The 21,702-nt window shown below is 29.2% G+C and overlaps 1 protein-coding gene across 9 annotated transcripts in view; it reads left to right on the top strand.

Moving 5' to 3' along the window:
• LOC107446422 (RIMS-binding protein 2) overlaps positions 1–8,198 on the top strand; it is a 143,304-nt gene extending 135,106 nt beyond the window's left edge. For 5 of the 9 annotated variants that reach the window (XR_015430287.1, XM_071187373.2, XM_071187372.2 and 2 more), the window contains 2 exons: positions 6,120–6,270; positions 7,764–8,198. Coding sequence is in view for 7 of the 9 variants with exons in the window: in XM_071187373.2 (XP_071043474.2) it covers positions 6,120–6,270; positions 7,764–7,999 (387 nt within the window). In the remaining 2 variants the exon portion in view is untranslated. Of the gene's footprint in view, positions 1–6,119; positions 6,315–7,763 lie in introns of all 9 variants that reach the window. The other 4 variants (XM_071187369.2, XM_043041386.3, XM_043041384.3 and 1 more) reach the window with 2 other exon arrangements.
• Positions 8,199–21,702: the final 13,504 nt, after the last annotated feature.

Genomic DNA, 21,702 nt, shown 5'->3' with positions numbered 1-21,702 from the left:
TGTATTTTCCCGTACGCCATTTACTTTTTGTAGCAAGTATGATTTAAAAATGGACAAAAATATTATTATATATAGATTATTAACTAACAGTTTGGCCTTCTCTGATAGAACATTTTGACTACACGCCTGAACAGCAGGAAAAAAAATTTCTCAAAATTGAGCAAAAATAAGTCAAAATAGCTCCGGAAAAAAATATACTCGAATTTGAAAACCCCATGAATTCAAAATTGAACAAGCATACAAGGCCAGCGAAAGTGGCGGGCGATCGCCCGGAGCGTCAGGTTAGAAGGGCGCCGAATGAGACCCAGACTTATATTTCACAAATTATTAATTTTTCCTCCTTAAAAATAATATTTGTTTGAAAAATATATTTATAGTTTTTATTTAATCATATATTCTTAGGTTAACTTTCTTTGTAGTTAGAGTTCTTTACATATAAGTTTTTCTAAAGACTGAAAAAAAGCGCGTAGAGAGAGAGACCAGAAAAATTATTTTTTGACAATTTAGTTTCCCATTTTCCACTTCCGCATCTCTTCTCTAATCATGCAACATTGAACCTTCTCTCTCTAACCATTGATCTCTTCTATAACCATGCAGCACTTCTTAAAAAAATCTAATTTGGAAAATTACTTGATATTTTACAAATGTTACAAAGTTTGTGTATTTTTTTAAATGGCTATTTATATAATTTTCACATTGACCATCAGTTTTCCCTAGATGAAGCAAAAACCTTGACCCTAGTAAGCAGCCGAAATCTAAATCATTATGAATTGTTTTAACTTTTTTAAAAAAAAAACAACATCTTTTAACTTTTTAAAAAAAAAAATCTCTAACCTTGCTATTTAAACACTATGATCCGCTGCAATATGTTTTTGTTTGAGTCAAGATATTGAAAATTTTCTTTTTTTTTACAATTAACATACACCAACATAGTTAAAGAAATTAACATTTTTAAAAAATTTAAAACATTTTTTTCAAAGAGAACTTTTTTCTAACAATACTTCGGCTAGTCACTAGAAAATAATTTAGCACAATTTATGAGTTTGTTTATCCTCTACATAACCCCACGCAATTTAAAATACGATATTAAAATTGATGAGTTTTTGTAAAAAGAAACTGTTACAAACCAACTGAAATAAAAGAACTGTTAGGAAAAGATACATATAAGTTTGCTACACTTCACTAAGTAAATTATTTATATTAAATAATTAAAATATAAATTTACAAAACATTAATTTGTTTTATATAGTTTTTAAATTTAAAAATTAAAAGTTTTATAATATTTAGCTAATTTATGTTTTACAATATTTGTAATGTTCAAAATGCTTAAAAAGTATCCACTTTAATCCTATAAGAAGAAATTCAAACATTTTTATTCTATTTATAATTTTCTATTAATTAAGCCGCAGATTATTTAAGCAATGAATGTCACTGACTTATTGACCGAGGAGTTAAATTGTTACTTCAACTCAGAAAAACTTCAAAGAGTTATCTATCACATGTGCATTTACTTTCAGATAATTTATTTTATTAAGCATTTTTAATTTATTTAAGGCGGTGGGAGGAATAGTTCCTACCAACCGCATTGATTTTTAAATATTGTTGCCAAGCTACTTTTTCCCTATAATTTCTGCGACCATCTTCTAATAGTTTCAGAAAATAAAAAAATACCAATGAAAAGATTTGTTTACATGTTGAATTTGTTTACATGATTGCTGGAAATAGTAAAGGGTAGTGGAGGGTCAAAAATGGAAGCCAAAACTGGAGGAAAAAAAATTTCGTATGCATAAAGAGCTCCTTCACTTTCTTCACTTCTCATTAAGTTTATTTCTAGTTAGAATCAGAACTTATAAGTTCGGTTAGTTATAAGAGCAGAATAATCAATTCTTTACCTTAGGCAAAATTTTACAACCCATCAAATGTTTCAGAAATCAAATAAGTATTAGGCAAATTTTAAGAAATAATAGGATCCTTGAACTTTTTTGTTACAAATAAATCTCAAATATAATTTAACATACATGCAAATAGATTTAGGAAACTTTATTTTACAACAATAGATAAAAAAGTTCGAATTTAAAAATAAAATCCGATGCTGATTATAACTTTATACAATTAAGTAACAAAGAATTTATTTCAAATTATATACCTTTCAATTATGAATTTTCAAATTATTATTTACCTCAAACACCATCTTCTAGCTGCATAATAAGATATATTCAATACCCGACTAATTTCTCTGATGGATTTTCCATCTTCCTAAAGCGCTACTGTTTTTCCTTTTAGAATGTCGGAGCAGTGGGGCATTATTTTCTCTAATGTAACAATTAAGATTCGTAAAAGTCTAATTAAAATTAGCAAATCTCTAAATTATCTACAACTGCAAAATACAATGAAAAACTACAAGTAAAATTTACTTTACAATTTATTAGAGACCTCAAGGCGTTAAAGCCAACTTTTGAAGTATTTTAATTTTTTCGAAGATTTGAAACTCTTTTTTTATTTTGTTTTTCTAAATCTGAATTTTCATTTATAAAAATTTAGTTTTTATGCTCGTAGTAGCAAACATCTGTATTTTAATATTTTAAAAGGAGTTCTATGTCCTTAAAAAAGTGAGAAAACTGTGGTATCAGTATCCTAATTATAAAGTTATCATTAAATTTAAAATTAAGATTTGGAAACACAAAATTGCGCGTCCACAAATTTACAAGGTTTTGGAATTAAATATTAAATGTTGTGGTGAATATAAACATAATAAAATACTTCGTCTTAGTTTTGCTGTCACGCTTTTAATTTCTTAAGGAACTTACGAACTCTACTTAAAATGAGGCTATCGAATCAGATTTCAGTAGTAATGGTGAGAATCGTAAAATAAGTTTGTAAATAAAGGAATAAAACAAAGAAACTTTAGTAGCCATATTTCGTGATAAATAAGTAACTGATCGCAATCGAAGAGCTTAGTGAAAGAACATGTTGAGCGGGTGTGAACGGAATAACATGTTCGCAAAAGTCAGTTTCGGAATGTATAGAAACGTAGAAACGTATTTGCAAATCATGCTTATTCAAGAAAGCCATGCAATTTTTAAAATGCCACTTAACATTCATTTACTAAATTTTTTAATTTTATCGAAAAGAAATATCGTGAATTTTACAAGACCTTGTGATTGTGCATCAGAATTGCAATCTTTTTCTGGCCCTCCAAATTTTTTCCTTTCCCTTACCTAAGAGACGCGAACTGAGGTGTAAAAGCAATTAGCCCAACGACTCTTCTTAAATTTATAATAACTTATGTAAATTTGGTTTTAGTACAAAATTTTCATACAAATGACGTAATAATATGACGTAATGACGAAACAAATAATAAGCTTTAAAAAAATAAATAATCTCAGATAAAAAGATTCTCAGATTCTAAAATCTCGGAAAATCATAAATAATTTATAAATCGTTTCAAATTTTATTTTTAAAGGAGATAAAAAGAAAACAATCTGTTTTCTTTGCCTAGAAAGCAGCCCCAAAAATTCTCCTCTTGGTATCTTAGCAAAGGAGAAACACGATGTTTTGCCGTCTTGTCATTCATTCAGTTTCTTTATGGTTGTTTTCAATTGCTTCACCTTCTATGGCGAGGTAATTAAGCATTTTTTTAAACTTTCGCCATATATATAAATCTTTATTGCCACCCAATTTGCGAACGAATTTCTTCGAAATTTTGTCTAACCACTCTCCCCCTGTTTCAAGGGTCTAGATTCTAAATATGTAAAAAAATATATGTTTATTCAGAGAAAGTACGTTTTTGTGTCTGATTTCGTAACTTAATTAATAGTTAGCACTAAATAATTAGCATAATTGAGATCACCCACAGGAGCCATTAATATTGGCACTTAGTTCGTGAAAATCCAATCATTAGAGCGAAAGTTATTCAGGGTGATATCTTTTTTTTTCTTTTCTTTTTTTTCTGACTGTGTACCCTAATCCAGGGAAAGTTAGGAAGCTTTTTAAAGTAGCTGCCGCAATGAAACATCATGACAAACGAATTTCCAATTTCAATGGCACAAAGGGTTGCAATTTGGAAAATATGGTCGTAATAGCAATTATAATTTCCTTTTTCACTTATTTCGTTTAATGTAAAAACTTTTAAGGGAATGAAATGTATGTCTTGATATGTCATTGCAGCGGCCATTATATAAAGCTTCCCAACTACAGTGCGCAAAAAAAAACTGACCACCCTGAATAACTTTTGAGGCAATGATCGGATTTTCACGTTTTAGGACTTAATCTTAATGGCTTGAGGGGGGCGACTTCAAATAAGCAAATTAATAACTGCAGACGACATTTTAAATTACAAAATCAGACAAAAAACAACGTACTTTCTCTGAATAAACATGCCTTTTTTTTGACAGATTTGGGTTTTAGACCTCCAAAATATAGGGAGTAACCACAATCTGGGAAATATGGTCCTAACAGTTGGATCAGGAGATGGCTCCAAAGTTTGGACCCTTTGATGTAAATTTTCCTTTTTGCGTATTCCACTATAACTCGAGAACTTTTAAAACAAACTGAAAAGTTTTTACACTCAATTATGAAATTCGTTTATCCAAAGATAATTCCATGCAAAAAATAAACGGAGATTTACAAAAACGGAGAATAAGGCAGTGATTTTGATAACTTTAATCTAGGTGGAAAAATGTCGCAGAATTGGCAATTTTTAAAAAGTTTAATAACTTATAAAATATTTAAGTTAATTGTCAGTTCCAATGCTCAGATAATTCTTCATGGCAAGATTATATATATAGTTGAAAATCATCGCATTGCTTCAAGTGTAAGGCACTTAAACTATGGCTTTTTATTTTCCTTGGAGACAGAGCTTCCAAAAATAGCGTTAAAGGTTTTATAATTCGCTTAACTTTTTTTTTTAAAATTCGAAAATTTTGCGACATTTTCTCACCTAGTTTAAAATTATCAAAATCAATGCCTTATTCTCATTTTTGTAAGTTTTTATGAGCCCATATAATGCAGCATTGGAGTAAAAATTAAATATTACAAAAATTAGACCACAGACGCTTTTCATTTTCGCACAACTTTCGCTTTTCTTCACAATGACTTTTTGCGCCATTTTCAAAATAAGCATAGAGAGTGCTGCTGGCTAAAGATAGGCTAAACTTGATCTAACAGTCCCGAATAATTGTTGCAAACTAACAGCTGTTATAAAAATAGCATATTATTCGCAAATAAGTATCATTTCAGACGACGGCATAGCCTTCGAAAACTAGCCTCTGTTAGCTCTCAATATTGATTGACTTAATTCATAATTTTCATGTTCTTTATTTAAGAATAATTCTTTTACCAATATTTTATATTTCTATAAGAAAATTAAATTACAATAAAATATTTAAAATCTCAGGGAATAATAAAATACAATCACGATTTTTACGTACCTAAAGAGCATTCCTACTAAAGTGATTTGGTCGTTCTACTTAAAATGCCCCAAGAAAATTCTCAATCTCTAAATGTGTATGTTACATAAATTTTTATTTTAATGAAAAAGTGATAAAAATATTGTCGGTATTGCGTTGGAAAATATTTTGTATTAAAATGAAAAGTTTGTTTTCAAAATGACTTCTATACAAAATCTTTTATTTATAACAAAAAGAAAATCTCCTCTCTTCTCCAAAACTGATGAAAACTCATAAAATGTTTCAGTCTGTTTTCTAACGGCTGCCCCAGAGAAGCTTTGAGTGGGCTCAAAAAGGTCTGAGTTTCGGAATCGACCCATTATCGGTTACGAAACAAGCACTTTTCCAAAGAATGCATTAAACTTGATCAAAAAAATTATTATTGGAAAAGTGCAAGTTTTTAAATTAACTTAAAGTTTTAATATTTATAAATGTTTTATGCTGCATTGAAGAAAAATAACAATAAACTTGATTTTTAAGTACAAACAAGACGGGGAGCAGATTTTATCGTCACCGAGGCAAAATGTATTGCAAATCCCTTACTCAAAATACAGAATGTCTTATTTTTTTATTTTGTAAGATATTTGTAAAAGCTTTTCTCAAAATTGTAGTTTACATTCCAATTCTTCTATTTTCATAAACATACTAAAATGTTATATTATTTTGTTTCAGGTGGAACTATCATTTAGTATTGGTGATGTGATCTACGTCATTGGTGAGGTAGATGAGGATGGATTTTATATCGGTGAGCTGAATGGCGCAAAAGGACTAGTACCATCAAATTTCCTGCGACCAATTGAAGAGGAATTAAAACAGCCCAAAGGTCAGCGGCGGAGCTATTTAGGCCGAGCAGACTGTCAGTGGAATGTGAAGTATTATTTAGATAGAAAGAATGGTGAAAGAATGTTGCTTGTAGTTTTGCTCTTTCTTTTTTACTGAGATATCTCAAAATTATGCATAGTATCAAAATAAAATGTACTGTATATTGTAAAACAAATGTTGGTGTTTGAAACTTGAAAGTCTTTTTAACAATGAGTTAACTGAAAAAATTTACCGATTGGTTATAAGAGATTGGATTGGATGTAAGAGAATTATTTAATAGTTTTTCAAGAGTAGATTTTTTTCTTCATAAAACTGCTGAGCTTTTGCAAGACAAATAAATTATAATTAATTAATCAGCGTAGCAAAGAATTTGGCTAAAATGTAAAAACGCGTCTTTATTCATGGTAAATTTACTTCATTATAATTTTAAACTCAGATTTGTCTCAAATTGAAATCTTGTACAAATGTTGGTTGTAGAATATTAATCATTGCTACGCTGGGAATAGAAAGTGGGAAATGAAGCAAAAATTACTATATAACTTTCTTAAAGAATAGGTTCTAATATTTAGTACTTTCAAACGCAATTTTTTCACTATGATTTGAAATCTTACATCTATAATGCAATAGCATAGAAATGAGGCTCCATGCGCTAATGAAAATCAACCTAGATTCTGTTCATGGTAGTCTGATTCATGAAGGCATGTTTTTACTATAGCACTGATATATAGTATTCCAAGTGGTTGCGGTATTATGAGTTTGAGCCAAATTGTCATGTTGCTAACTTCAGGAAAACTTCTTCGACGTAACACATTTGTGGATTCATCATTTATGGTTTGAAAGCTTTGGTTAGACCCTGATCTTTCGATGTAGAAAGTTAATCTGGTTTCAATGTTTAAGCTAGAAATATAAAATTAAGTGATGCCTCGTAATGAAAACACAAAGTCTTAGAGTAATTTAATAAATAGAACTGAAACGTTCAAATACCACAAATTATGAAATAGTTTTGTAGGAGACATGTTAGATGTCTACAAATAGCTTATTTTCCAAATTAGATATGATAATTAAGTGATTTTATAGCCATTATTTTAGAAACCTTTGAGCATTCCGTGTTTTTATTCCTTCAAAAATACTGTAGTTAGTCTGAATGATCCGAATTACATTTCTTATTTTCCATTGTTCTGACCTCTGTTTTTCTCAGTTATCTGTAAAAATAGACTTTTCAATAACTTAATTCATCTTATAATAAAACTTTCGGCTATCTTTGGCTAAACTATTTAACTACATCCCAGAAAAATAAAGCTAAAGCTTATTTAAATAAAGCTTTTACGTAGGAAAAGGCTATCAAGTCATAATTCTCCTCTTTTAAAATTTCTGTGATTTCACACAAAAAATGATAAATGATTCAATTAAGAAATAAATGATTTTAAGTTACTAGCTAAACGTTTACCAAATACTTCAATACAATAAGTACTTAATAGTCATGGAATATTTCAGGGGCCCCCCGAGACGAGTATCAGCACAGGAAGACCATACCAGAGACACTGGAATATGATAGAAAGTCTAGAAGAAATTCAGATTATGAATCACAAGAAAGTGCCATCACATCATTCTCACCACCCTCCACTTTATGGGATGAATTCGATGGAGCAACTCGAGTCCCACATATACCATCAAGAGGACAGAGATTGGGTCCGAACTTTGCAGAACCTGACCAGGCCTACTTCGCTTGACCTTCCCAACTCTAGTCTTAAAGTTCTATCGAAAGAACAGAAAATAAAAATTGCACCAGATATAATTATGCAAGATTGTTCTTTGACTAAAGAAAATAGTAAGAGCCTCTTTTCCTCCTTCAAAGATATTTTTAAAGCTTCCAAAAAGTATTAGAACAACCTCTTTAAAAATGCCTTTAAATGTAAATAAAAAGAAAAATATCTCTCATTGCTATACATATCTAATTTTGTTGTTCGACAATTGCGTCACAAAACATACTTTTTTTCATATTGAAAACAAAAATCACGTTGCAAAAAATATCCATGTATATGACCTACTTTTTTCTTGAATTTTTTTAGTCAAAATGGATTTTGAGAAGTACTTTTCTGTTTCATAATTTAATTCACGTGTGTAATACTCAGATTGCTCATTTTATTTCTTTATTACCGTGTTTTTTAGAAATATTATAACTTTAACAATAGATAAATGCTTTAGGAAAGTCAACTTAAAATTTTTGGAAAGCTCTTTAAGAAACTTGTGTAAGGATGGTGTTTTCAATATAAATGTTTCAACAACAATCTCGAGCTCTTGACCTGCTCTACTTCCGGTTAGAAAGTATACAGCTGCTTACTACAGTTTATTCTGTAAGGCGATATTTTCAAATAGATAACTTTCTCCTTAATAAAAGAAATAAATTATATAATTTCTGAGCTCAAATCTGCTGTATTTCATAAAATATTAATGATATTAAGTAATTCTGGCAGGTTTGAAAAGAAAATTGGTTTTAGTTACGTATATATGCATTGTTAAAAAAATGTGACATGATTGCTAGATTTAGAAAGAACTCGCTTTTTAGGCAATTCTGATTTGGCCTCTTTTTACGTGTTTATAACTGTTTATTCTTGGTGCAAACCATGCACCATCATATGTTAGTGTTGGCATATTGTTCGAGCAGCGATATCAAGTTTATTTTTCAAATTTCATATAGGTTTATGTTTCGAAGTTGGTATATTGTTAACAAGGTAAGAAGTGTATTCGATTCTTTTTTTCAAATGACAACTTGTACGTCTTGAAAGGACAGGTCTTCAAATGACGATACATATAAAAATTCTTCTTTTAAACATAAATAATAAATCAGGAAACAAATACACGTATACAAGAAATACTTCTCAAGAGAATCTGAAAACACAATGATCACGTTATGAGCCAAATAGCTTCAAAAGACACTGAAAGCAGTAACTCGGAAGTATAGGGAGTCAAGAGCTTGCAGCAATAGACAATAATTATGTCTATTGCAGAAAACACCATCCACTTGGAAATGTAATCTACAATGTTACTTTTGTTTTACATTGAATCATTTTCTACAGTTTACGTTACAAAACAGATTTTTATAATTTTCTACTCTTTCAATGAGCTGCAGTAGATTTTTCAAATTTGTAAGTTGTTAAGAAAGAAAGAGACACATAAATGGAATTTTTTTCTATTTATTTCAGTTAAAATGGATCCCAATATCCAGGTAAAAGTTTTGCTTTGTGTTTCAGAAAATATAATTTCAATTTACTTTGTGAAACAGAAATTTCAGAGAAATTAATATCGTAATAAAGTAAACATTATACATGGATCTTCTTTTTAAAAACTAGATGATGAAAACTAAATATCACGAAATGAGAGTTATTTAACTGCCAATTGACTTCGAAAAAGAAATTTTTTAGAAGTTTTATTATAAAGAGAAATTTAAACTTTTAACTTTTTCTACATTTCATAATTTATATAAATTTTGTAAGTACATAAATATAGTTTGCGTTCTTTTGAAAAATGTAGAAAGAATATGTGTGTTTGTAAGATTACAAGAAGTGCTATTTAATGAATACCTTTGTTATTTTCTGTAAATAAATCTATTAAATTTTTTTTGTAATTCAAAAATGAATAAAAACGAACTAAAGAAAAATAGAATTTTTTTTTTTTAATCTTAAACAAATTTTACTTATTCACCAAAAAATTTTTTTCAATAAAATCCTATTAACTAAAGGTTATATAAGTTCTATTATATAATCCAGATATTTTACTAATTATCTATGAATCATTTTTAAAAACTTATTCAAATTGAATCTAAGAGAAAATAGTTTAATACTTGAGAGTTGTATTTTCAATACAACTATCTGACTTTGCTATTTACTATTCCTTCGCTTCTTTTAAATAAATAGTCAAATAAAATGAAGATAATAGATAATATAGGGTTGATAAGGATAATACAGGATAATTCCGGTATACGTGATGCACTCAAATTTTAATAATTATCTGTTTCTTTCTTATTTGAACTTCAGAAGATCGAGAAAATATACTATTTACTCATTTTTGTTTAATGAGGAATGAAGGGGGAAAAAATTTCTTCTTTTTCCTATGTTTAATTTATTTTTATGGTACTCTTTTCTTAAAGACACTTTTTTACTTATTTTGATCATTAATAATTGCGTCTGATTGAAAACACCCTTGAATTTCTCCAGAAATTGATTTTTCCTTCTCTTCTGAAACCATCAAGTGCGCAAAATTGTGAGATAAAAATGAAACTTTAGTTATGTTTTCCAGAAAAATGCAATTCCACTCATCTATACCTCATCATGACCTATTTCTAACGTGCTTCTTATGATAATATAGGTGGAAGCCACAATAGTATAACAAATAGAAAAATCCCATTTGATTTTTTAATCAAAGAATAAAATCGTCAAAATCCTTTTCATCATAATCACAGTGAATATTTAATATAAAGGACATTGTGCTATTTTTACATTTGTGTTCTAGCCTGCTTTCAGTCATGTCCAAATAAAAATTGAAAATAATACAGGAGACTTAGTAGATGTATATGTCATTATTTAATAAAAATAAGAATGTAGACGTAGTAAAAGAAAATCAAATATTTACAGTAATTTCTAGATTCATATATTACTAACTAAAACTGAAATAAACTTTTTGCAAGGTTGGTATTTGGATTTTCACAATTTGCTTGGGAAAAAGTTAATACAATAAAGCATAAATTCTTTAGAATAGCAAAATAGAATGAATTACTAGAAAAACAGATTATAAATTACTATTTTTCACACAGCATATAATTTGTAAATCGATATTTTAATAAAAAGAGGTTTACGAGTGTAAATTATTGTAAAAAATAGTTATTCGAAACAAAATTTTCACGATCCTTTAGTTTTTAACAATCACCTTCCTAATTTTTTTCAGTGAGCAGTTGTGCAATTTCCTTTACTGTTTCTTTTCATTGAACGATTCTTTTCTTTTGAAAAAGAATTTTAATAGACTTATTTATGTTGAATTTTAATTTTGTAAGCCATTGAAATGGAAACATTTTTATGGTCATAATTAGCATGTTTTTATTATTACTCTGTAAATTTAAAAAACATTATTTTATTGCATAAATCAAAATTGCAGTATTGGATTATTTTATAAACATAATTAGCTAAAGAAAAATAGTTGAAATAAAACCACTAACTTTTATAAGAACTTTCATAATTAGTAAATAATTTCGAGGAATTTGCACTAGTGGTAAAATTGACCTTCTAAATTATATATCCTATTTATTTCGAAATTGAGAAAATATAATATTTCCGAAGATGGTTAAAAGAAATTTTTTTTTGCCAGGAGAATTTTAAGTTTAATAACTGTAATTTTATACAGTTTTTTAATACACTTTTACACAACCAATTAAAATCTAAACTGAAATTTTACTTTTACAGAAAAAAATCACCTTGTCTTTTTGTTTTAGAGAACGATGGGGGGGGGGTAGATAAGGGTTGCTACACGAAATTTTAGAGAATTCCACTATCAATAAACTCATATAAGCAAAATAAAAGTTCAATGAATAGTTTTTTAGGAATCGCGATGAGGTAGAAAAATATTGTTTTCTGGAAAACAGGATTAAAGATTTATATATGTCGCATCGTACACAACTTTGCATTGATCACTCAGAAACTCGTTCTTAATTTCATATTTCAGAAACTCTATGTTTTATTAGCAATAAACTTTCATAAAACTTAAAAAGTTATGATAAATTTAAGTGTGCTGATATAGATTAAATCTTTCAATAAAAAGACGTCCCTATAAGAAAATTTTATAAAATAATATAAGAAAACATGAATGTGTATATTTAATAACACTTATGGCTATTTATACATAACACTATTAAAACTATTCTATAATTACCTAATCTCCAAATATAAAATCTTCCATGCACAGTATTTTAACAGCTTTAATACAGAATTTTATGGTGGTATGTATACCACAGTTTAGGAAACTGCACCTTCTGGTTACTTGGTTTTTAGTGATAGGATGATGTAAACATCTTAAAAACAACAATCTAAACAACAAATAAAATTGCTTCAAATCTTAAAAATATCCTGTTTCTTATTATAATACATACATAAATTTAGTATTTAGTTAAAAAAAATTCAGAAAAATTCTAAACTTTTTAAAATTATATGTCAAAACCTTATTAATTACAATAACCTTACTATTTAAACATTATAAATTAAACCTTATAATAAAACCTTATTAATGAGGCCTCCATTTATTTCCATTAGTAATTATTAAAATTTAGTGCTGTGACATGGATACTGGAATTAAGGGAAACTAAAATTTGGTTAGAAACGAGTGAACATAATGGAAAATAAAAATTTCCTATATGGGACAAATTTAAAGTAACCACCTTCAGACAAGCTTTTACAATTTTTAATTGATTCCAATTACAATAATCAGGCAGTGGAACTTTGATGATTGCTGTTGGCGTTATAAGGATCTGATACATGGATGATCCTAGAATTACCTACACACAGTGTTCATCAAAATCTATACTTATGTTATTACTTTATATAGAAATAAATCCAGAAGAATGCCCATTTGTAATTTATTAAAATGATGTTATCGATTTGAATTAATTTTTTTGTATGAATTAAGCATTAAGCAACTGAAAGCTTAAATCAGAATGCTGCAAATTTAATAATAATTCAAGCTAAATGTAAAAAACAGAAATCATTAGAAACAAAATACATATATATATATATAAAGTAAAAACCTACATTTTTAGGTAAGTTTTATTTCTGGTGCTATTTAAATTTTCTGTTCTTTTTATCTGTACATATTAAATGCAACGATGGACAGCAAGCAAATAATATTATTTCCAAAGTGTTATGAAACATTAATATAAAATGTTACAAATATTGCTGATGTGTGTGCAATTAATGTAGTTTGTGTTCTGCATGAATGTAAAACATATCTGTATTGGATGATATATTCTATTGTTGCAAGATTGTATAATGAAACCATCGAGATTTCTTTAAAATCGAACCTATTAAGTAAAATTTGGTACAAAGCTTTCTCAAATATTTGTTTCATTTTTTCACTGTCATTAAATTTCGTTGGACTTAAAGTGGCACAGTTTACTTTATTTAAATGGACATAAAACTGAATACAATATTAAATGCATTATACAAGCATCTGAAAAACAAAGCAAAAAAAAAAATCATCAAATCGTACCAATCTAATAAAAAATTTCTACTTAGCGTTATAACTGTACAAATAGTTTGCCTGCTTCTGAAAATTAATCCCACATTTAACTATACATCATTCAAATTTATAGTTAATATTGATAAATGTTTTTTTTCCTTCTTTTTTTTACTTTAGGGGAAACAAACAAAAAAGCAGTTTTTTTTTTTACTAGTGTTCCATGTAATAAACTATTTGTATTTTTTATGGATTATAATTTAGATTTCTTATTTTCTGAAGAAAGTTTGAGTACATAATTTTCTATCGTAATCTACTTTTCTTGTCATGCTTTGTTCATGTTGTATTACACATAAATAATGTTAGTTAGTTTCGTTTTTAATTATAGCTTTTTTCTTCAGGAAATTGAAAAAATGAACATATTCATCCTTGGAGTGATGAATGTGTTCATTTTATTGTTTTTGTGTTCCTATCTAATTAAATAGTTGTTATAAAATAAAATTTATTTAGTTTTCGAGAAAAAAAATATTATTTGACAATATATTTTTTTCATAAATAACAGTTTGTTGCAAAAAAACTCTCTTTTAATAATAAAATATTTTTTTATTATGAAAAACTGCCAATTAACTCAAATATCCATATTATCAAAGTTTGTTCACTTTTAATTTTAGAATTTGGTTCCGAAAGGTTAAAAGTGCTTTATTATTTAAAAAAGTAGTTGGACTGAGGAGTAGTAAAGTAGTAAAAAGTAAAGAATTCAGCAGAAATTTTTATGAGTATTTACATCTCGAAATTTTACATTTTCTAACGCAAGAAAGAAAAAATTTAAAATAACAAAATGATAAAATTACTACACATACAGTAACAATATCTGTGTAAAAAACTGTATTGAAATTCATAAAATAAACAAGACATACAGGTGTAAAAGTAACTGATAAATAAATCCCCATAATTGGTCCACTAACAATAACGATTTTTCTGAGCGATGAAAAACAATGGTTACTCAATCTAACAATGGTTCTAAAATAGCAAAAGTCTAACATAATGTTAATCATATTAACTAATTGAATAATTCAAATCATTATCACATATTTTTCTGTTTAGATTGGATGTGCAACACAGAGCCGTTTTTAAGGATGGGCCAAGTGGGCCCTGGCCCAGGGCCCCGAGTTCTAATGGGGCCCCCAAAAGTCTAAAATCTCATTGCATTAATTGTTTTTTTTTTAAATTCTAACTCAATTATTATTTATAACTTAAGAGGGCCCCCAAACCCCACTTTTTTCTTCTTTTTTTTAAAGTTTTATTCAGAGCTGAGGCCCTCTGAAGCCCATAATATACATATTTTTTTCTTTCTTACACTGTTGGATTCTTTTCAAAATCTAATCGCAGTGTTTACAAATATAAAATTGTTACTCTTCACTTTTCTAACTAAAAGAGCAATAAAAAGCTCTTTTCACTAATGAAAATATCCCCACTTTCGTAGCTACCACCCACAGAGTTGTCAAATAGCCTTCTCACCTTACACTGTGGGAAAATGTCTTTAGCTTCTTTATATTGCCTCGGGGCTCTTTTTTCCTAACTTCGAAAATATCAGATATCCACAGAAACACCCCTTTGTCTGATTTCTGCTCATAAATTTCTAGGAAGAAAAATTTCTTGGACTGTAAATAGGGGGAGAGTCTTCTTAGAATTCCATTGGGTCACTCTGTCTTGAGATTTCCATAGTGCCTTTAAATTGGGCCTCGTTCAATTCTAAATTTTCTTTCATAGAAAATGTATATATTTTTTTTTAATTTTTTATAAAAGCATTTTTTTTAATCATCTTAAATATTTCAACTAGCCCAATAGTTTTATTTGCTTAACTTTTGTAGTTGATTTTATTTTGTTATTTTTCAAATTAATCGTAAGAGAATCCGTGAATTGGAATTTCTACATCAAATTTTCGTTGGATATTAAGAAGACATAAATCTTTCGCGTTGGAGGTAAGCAAGTGTTTTTATTATATCAATTTTGGTTGTGGTTAGGGAAAACATGAAAGGTTTGCGCAGTTTTTTATATATATGTTGTGATTTTTTTGTTTATTTATTTAAATGGCCGGCCAATATTCAATTCCCTCTTTGACTGGCCTGTCTGCCAAAACTCTTGATTTGTTCTGTTCTGGATGAAATTGAGATAACAAATGAAATTTTATTTTAATTTACTTACTGCTAATAGACAGAAACGACATAGGATTTTGTTTAATCGAGCATTGAAATCAAATGATCATCAACTAAACAAATGTTTAAACACGAGAAAAAAACTTTTTAAAACTCCAGTATGACCAAATTTTCCACGTTTCCCCTAAATATGAAATATGTTTAATTTGTAATATTATATTTCGTACACAAAATTAATTTATTTAGTTTGCTTATGATTTTATTGTTTATTGATCATATTCGTTTCTATTTTTAACTCCCTGATTTTTGTTGTTATTATGTGTCTAAAGTTAATAAGGCTTCTCAAATTTTTAATTAATAAGACTTTTAAATTTCCAAATCAAGGTCGAAACAATTTCTTAAAATTGTAAATCGAAACTATATATGAAATTTTGACAGCTTTGTTTTTATTTTAAACGTGTGCATTTAATTTAATAAAATAAAAATAAATGAAAAAAATATAAATAAATGCCTGAATAAAATAAAAAGCTTCGTTATCATATCATCTTTTCAACAATTTGAGTATTAATAAATTATTTAAAAATAAGCAAATTTTTAGTTTAAAAAGTAAAATTTTTTTTTATTTGTTTAAAAGGTAATTGTGCTCCATCATTCGATGATGAGACTATTTAATATCTGTTCCTAAGGATCAGAATTCTCTTTTATTTTACTTTATTGTGTAATATATTTAATACTTTCATGTGATATGCTGCAGTTTTAAATACCTAAAAGATGACTGAAATTGTCAATTCAAAAAAATAATTAATACTTTTGAACATGAATTTAAATAACTCCGTACGTTTTGTTTGGCTATCTCATTTTACATTATCACAGTATTTAGAGCAGACAATTAATTGTCGGTGTGGATGATATATAAGTAAAAGAAGCATACAAAAAATAATAATAATAATAATAATATTTCAGTTAATACCCTCAATATTATATTTTTAAGCTTCTCGCAAAAATGTGTTTAAAAAATAATTGTCACAAACAAATTAATATTAAGTAAGAACGAAACAAAAATGATATCAAAATATGCTGAATCACTAATGAGATAGGTGGGATGAAAGACATCGAAACCAATTTGATTGAATAGTAAAATTAGAAGGTGTTTCTAAAATCCGGAAATCAATCAGGTTTCTTAGTCACAAAATTTATCAGGGGCTATTCGTTACATTTCAATATGGGTTATGTTTTTTCTTTGATTAAATATTAAACATTAACAAATATTTGTCTTTTAAAACCTTTCATTCTATAATAAAAATAATTATTCTATAATTGTAATTCTAAAACTAATTGCTAACTGATATAAAGCTTTAGTGTGTTTCATTGATACATTAAATGTCTTCTATCGGCGGAACCCCGACATTACGATTAAGGTAATTAACATTATAACCTAAAAGCAGACTATTTTTAAAATATTTAATTCGAGGAATGTAGATTTTTCATCTCTTTATCATTATCAGTCTTAAATAAGGTTTTATATCCGACAGTTAAGTTTGCAGTCCTTGTGTTATATCTAGTCTAGTTTTGAATTTATTTTTGGTGCATATACATAAGCTGAAAATGAATAAGATAAGCCGAATTATGGTTCACTTCTAAATGAACTGATCAATTTGGAAAGCATTTTTCAAGAATGTTAAGTATCCAAATGACTTAATTTATTGAATTTAAAAAAAATTTTAAAAAATATCCGCAAGGCAGGTTTGTATATTTGGGGCTGATGATTATGAAATCTAACACAAAACTGTGAGATCGGGGGCTCTATTCCATCTGATGACAGTCTTTAATTACAATTTATTAATACTGAAAAATGTTTTTCTTATTTTTTTTTAAGTATGCATGCTAAAAACTAATAATTTAAGAATTATTTAAAAAACTAGAAGGCTCCGCTCCCTGTTCATTTTGCTCATTAACCCTTGTGGTTGCTTCCGCATTTATTGCAGAATAGGAAGTTAAGAACAGATGGATAAGAACAGTTTATTTCCATATTTTTTTCTACAAAAGTTACGATTGGATTACCATTTATATTTTGAAGATGACTAAATTTCGGCAAATCAATAAAATTCGTACCAATTAATAAAATTAGAAAATTGGCACCTGCCGCAGAGTTATTACTCAATGAAGATGGACTCAAGGAATAGAGCATTCTCCTCTGAATGAGGTGCACCGAGTTCGAATCCCAGTGATGGCTGGTCGATATGAATTTCACACCCAACTTTTACCGACCACAGTGCTGACGTGAAATATTCTCTGTTATAGACGGATCATGGGTTAGAGTCCCTTTACCGTCAGGCTAACCGTGGAAGGCACTCGTGTTCTTCCTCTCTATGTACCGTAAATGCGGGTTAGTTCCATCATAACGTCCTCCATGAAGGCAAAAATTTCTTCCAATACTTTATCCTGGAGTTCTCCTGTATGATGGATTGGGTTCAAAATTACAAGGCTACGGAGCTGAACATTAGTAGTCGTAAACTCGAAATTGATTGGGCTGTTATAAAATAAACTAATAACTTGGCCACGATAGCTTGGTTGGTAGGGCTATGGACTCCTGCTCGTAAGAATGGAAGTTCGAATTCAGCCGGCCGAATAATACCCATGTATAAAATGGTGACTGGTGCATGTTAAATCTGTCGGGGTCATAAACTCCTCCAAGTTCTTATGACAATTCAATACCTCTGCGAACTGATCCAGGAGTTTCCTTGTCTTCTGGATTGGTTTTAAAATTTCAAGGCTACGTAGTTAAACATTGGCTCAAAATTGAGTCAGTTTTTCAACGATTATAAAAAAAACCTAATAATCAAACTGTATTTTCTTGTATTCTTTCTAACTCCTAGCATATTTTCTGCACACCTTCATAATTTGATGTTTCTAAGTCTTACAGATTTTGAGCTGCAAAGCAAACTGTATGTCTTACAGGAAATTGATTTTGATGATGTGATAGAAGATTCGCCTCTCAAAAAGCGCGAAAAGTATTGTTACCTTAAATTTTCGATAAAAATAATGTATATAAGTTTTTATAATTAATTTATGTTTTTTACTCCTAAAATAAAAAAAAATTAAAAAATTATTCAAAATAAAATTTTTTTCTCTAAATTTACTCCCAAATAATTTACTAAATTTAAGGGCCCTCAGATAATGACAGGCCCAGGGCCCCTATGAACATAAAAACGGCTCTGGTGCAACAAGCACTCTATAGTTATCATGACAAGAAGAAAGCAGGAAAGATAATTAGTTCTTGGTTTCTAGTCCGCAATCGAATGTATTAAACCCCAGCAAAAGCATATTCATCGGTACGGAGCTGAAAAATTGCTTGTCAAAATGCTGCATAGGCACACGAATGCCGTCATTTCTATTTGGAATTTCTATTATGCCGTCATTTCTATGGTCGAATCGGCAGCGCTGGTCGCTAGAAAGCAAGCACTATCAAAGCCAGTTTTTGCAAAGCTGCCACCATGCAAAGCACGTATAGTGCGGCTTTCTGGAGAACTTCTCCATACACCCGTCGTCGCGGGTACTATGGTTACAAGAAAAGGAAAGGTCACTTCGAATAGGAGTGTGGGGTGAATAGTTTTGTCTTAATCTTAGCGTAGGTCGGCGTGACTAAACCAATCGATACCTTCTTTCCTCCATTTCACCCCCATTAGAAATGTGCTCTCACTTGTTACCATAGCAGCAGACAGTCCCAGACTTTAAGTCTGGTGGAGTTCTCCTCAAAGCCGCACTATACGCGCCATTTTCTGACTGTAATCGGCACAAAATCAACGCTTGCTCTACAACAGACAGCTGAACAAGGAACTTATAGGCTTTACGCGAAGAAGGGAATATTCCCTTAGTGTCAATGCTGAAGCGTTACAAGTATCTCATTCACTTTTCGCACTGAAAATGTAATGCAGGAAAGCTGTCGTCAAGGGCAGTTGAAGCGGAACGCCACGACAGATTTGAGCTGAGAAATTATCTAATTTACCTCTTTTATTGAAAACAAAAGTATCCGTTTGAAAATATCGCCTCGCAGAATAAGCTGTAGTAAGCAGTTGCAAACTTTCTAACAGGAACTGGAGTAGGTATTGAGCTCGAGATTGTTATTGTTTACATTTATATTGAAAACACCATCTATTGTAAAGTAAATAAAATATTCCTTTCCCTTAAACTATTATTTTTCTTTTTTATAAGAGCGAATAATAGTTTAAAAATGGAGAAATTGTAGCTCAGATACTATGCATATAAATGACTCCATACAACACCTCCTAGAAAAGAGCAGGCCTCAGCACGGGTTACCATAAATATCCTTTAATAATCTGAACGTAATGAGATATTTCGTATTTTCAACCACTGCGCAGCTTAGTACCCCGTACGTAATTACATTTTTTTTATTTTTCATCTACTGCGCAGTTAACTTCGTCACATCGGACTACTAAATTGATCCGTGCTGAGGCCTTCCTACTTCTAGGAAGTGTTGCTCCATATCTCCCCTTAATATTTGCCTATTATTTTCAAACTCGGCCAGATATAATATTATAATATACTATACTATCGTACCAAAGGAAATAATTACAGACAAATTAACGAGGGGGATAAATATGATTCCATTCGAAAAGCGTGGAAAAGTACTTAAGGTTAATATAAGTGACAAATCCGTGTGCGTCGTTGCCATTAGTGTTACGTGATAGGAAGCAACAAATAAATAGACCCGTGGGTCCGAGGTTCGAACCCGATTAAGGGTCAATATTTTAAAAATTATATTTCATATTTTTTTCAATATTTTAACGTAAATAAAATATTCTTTTTCCTTAAAATATTGTTTTTCTTTTTTATAAGAGCGAATAATAGCTTAAAAAAGAGAAATTGTAGCTAATATACTATGCTTATAAATGACCCCATATATCCCCTTAATATTAGCCTATAATTTTCAAACTCGGCCAGATATTATATTATAGTATACTATACAATCGTACGAAAGAAATAATTAGAGACAAATTGGGGGTCCCATGGGGGGGTGCGAAATATAATTCCGTTGGAAAAGCACTGAAAGATTAATAAAAGTGGCAAAATCGAGTGTGGCGTGTCCATTCGTGTTACGTGACAGGAAGTAATAAATTAGTAGGCAACATGGTTCGGGGTTTGAACCCGGTTAAGGGTCAATATTTTAAAAATTATATTTCATAACTTTTTTTTTTCAAAATTTCAAAGTAAAATAAATATTCCTTTTCCTTAGATTATTATTATTCTCTTTTATCAGAGTGAAAAATAGCCTACAAATGGAGAAATCGTAGCTCATATACTATGCATATAAATGATCACATATCTCCCCTTAATATTAACCTATAATTTTCAAACTTTGCCAGATATTATATTATAGTATACTATACAATCGTACCGAAGGAACTAATCATAGACAAATTAGGAGGCCCCCGAGGGGGAAAAAATATGGTTCCATTGGAAAAGCTTGGGAAACTGCTTAAAAGAATGCCAAATTACCTCGCCATAGAAGGTGAAACAATTGAAAACAACCGTAAAGAAACTGAATGAATGACAAGACGGCAAAACGTAGTGTTTCACTGTTGCCAAGCGACTGAGAGAATTTTTGAGGCTGCTTTCTGTGCATAGAAAACATGCATTTTTTTTTTTTTTAATCTCCTTTAAAAATAAATTTGAATCGATTAATAAATGATTTATGATTTTCCAAGATAGAATCTGAAAGCTGAACTTTCTATCTGACATTATTTATTTTTTTTAAAGCTGTTTTAACGCCATTTGTATGAAAATTTTGTACTAAAACCTAATTTACATAAGTTATTATACATTTATGAAGAGTTGTAGCGCTAATTGCTTTTACACCTCAGTTCGAGTCTCTTAGGAAAGGAAAAAAAGAAAGATCCAGCAAAAAATTTGGCGGGCTCGAAAAATCACAAGGATTTGAAAAATTCACAGTATTTATTTTCGATAAAATTGAAAAACTTAGTAAAAGTGGCATTTTAAAAGCATTTTGATATATATATATATATATATATATATATATATAT

The sequence above is a fragment of the Parasteatoda tepidariorum genome, chromosome 11 (assembly GCF_982258835.1).
Source record: "Parasteatoda tepidariorum strain Cologne lab strain chromosome 11, Ptep-v5.0, whole genome shotgun sequence".
Classification (NCBI taxonomy): domain Eukaryota; kingdom Metazoa; phylum Arthropoda; class Arachnida; order Araneae; family Theridiidae; genus Parasteatoda; species Parasteatoda tepidariorum.
The sequence above is the reverse complement of the archived record's forward strand: the minus strand, read 5'-3'. Positions and strand labels throughout refer to the sequence as shown.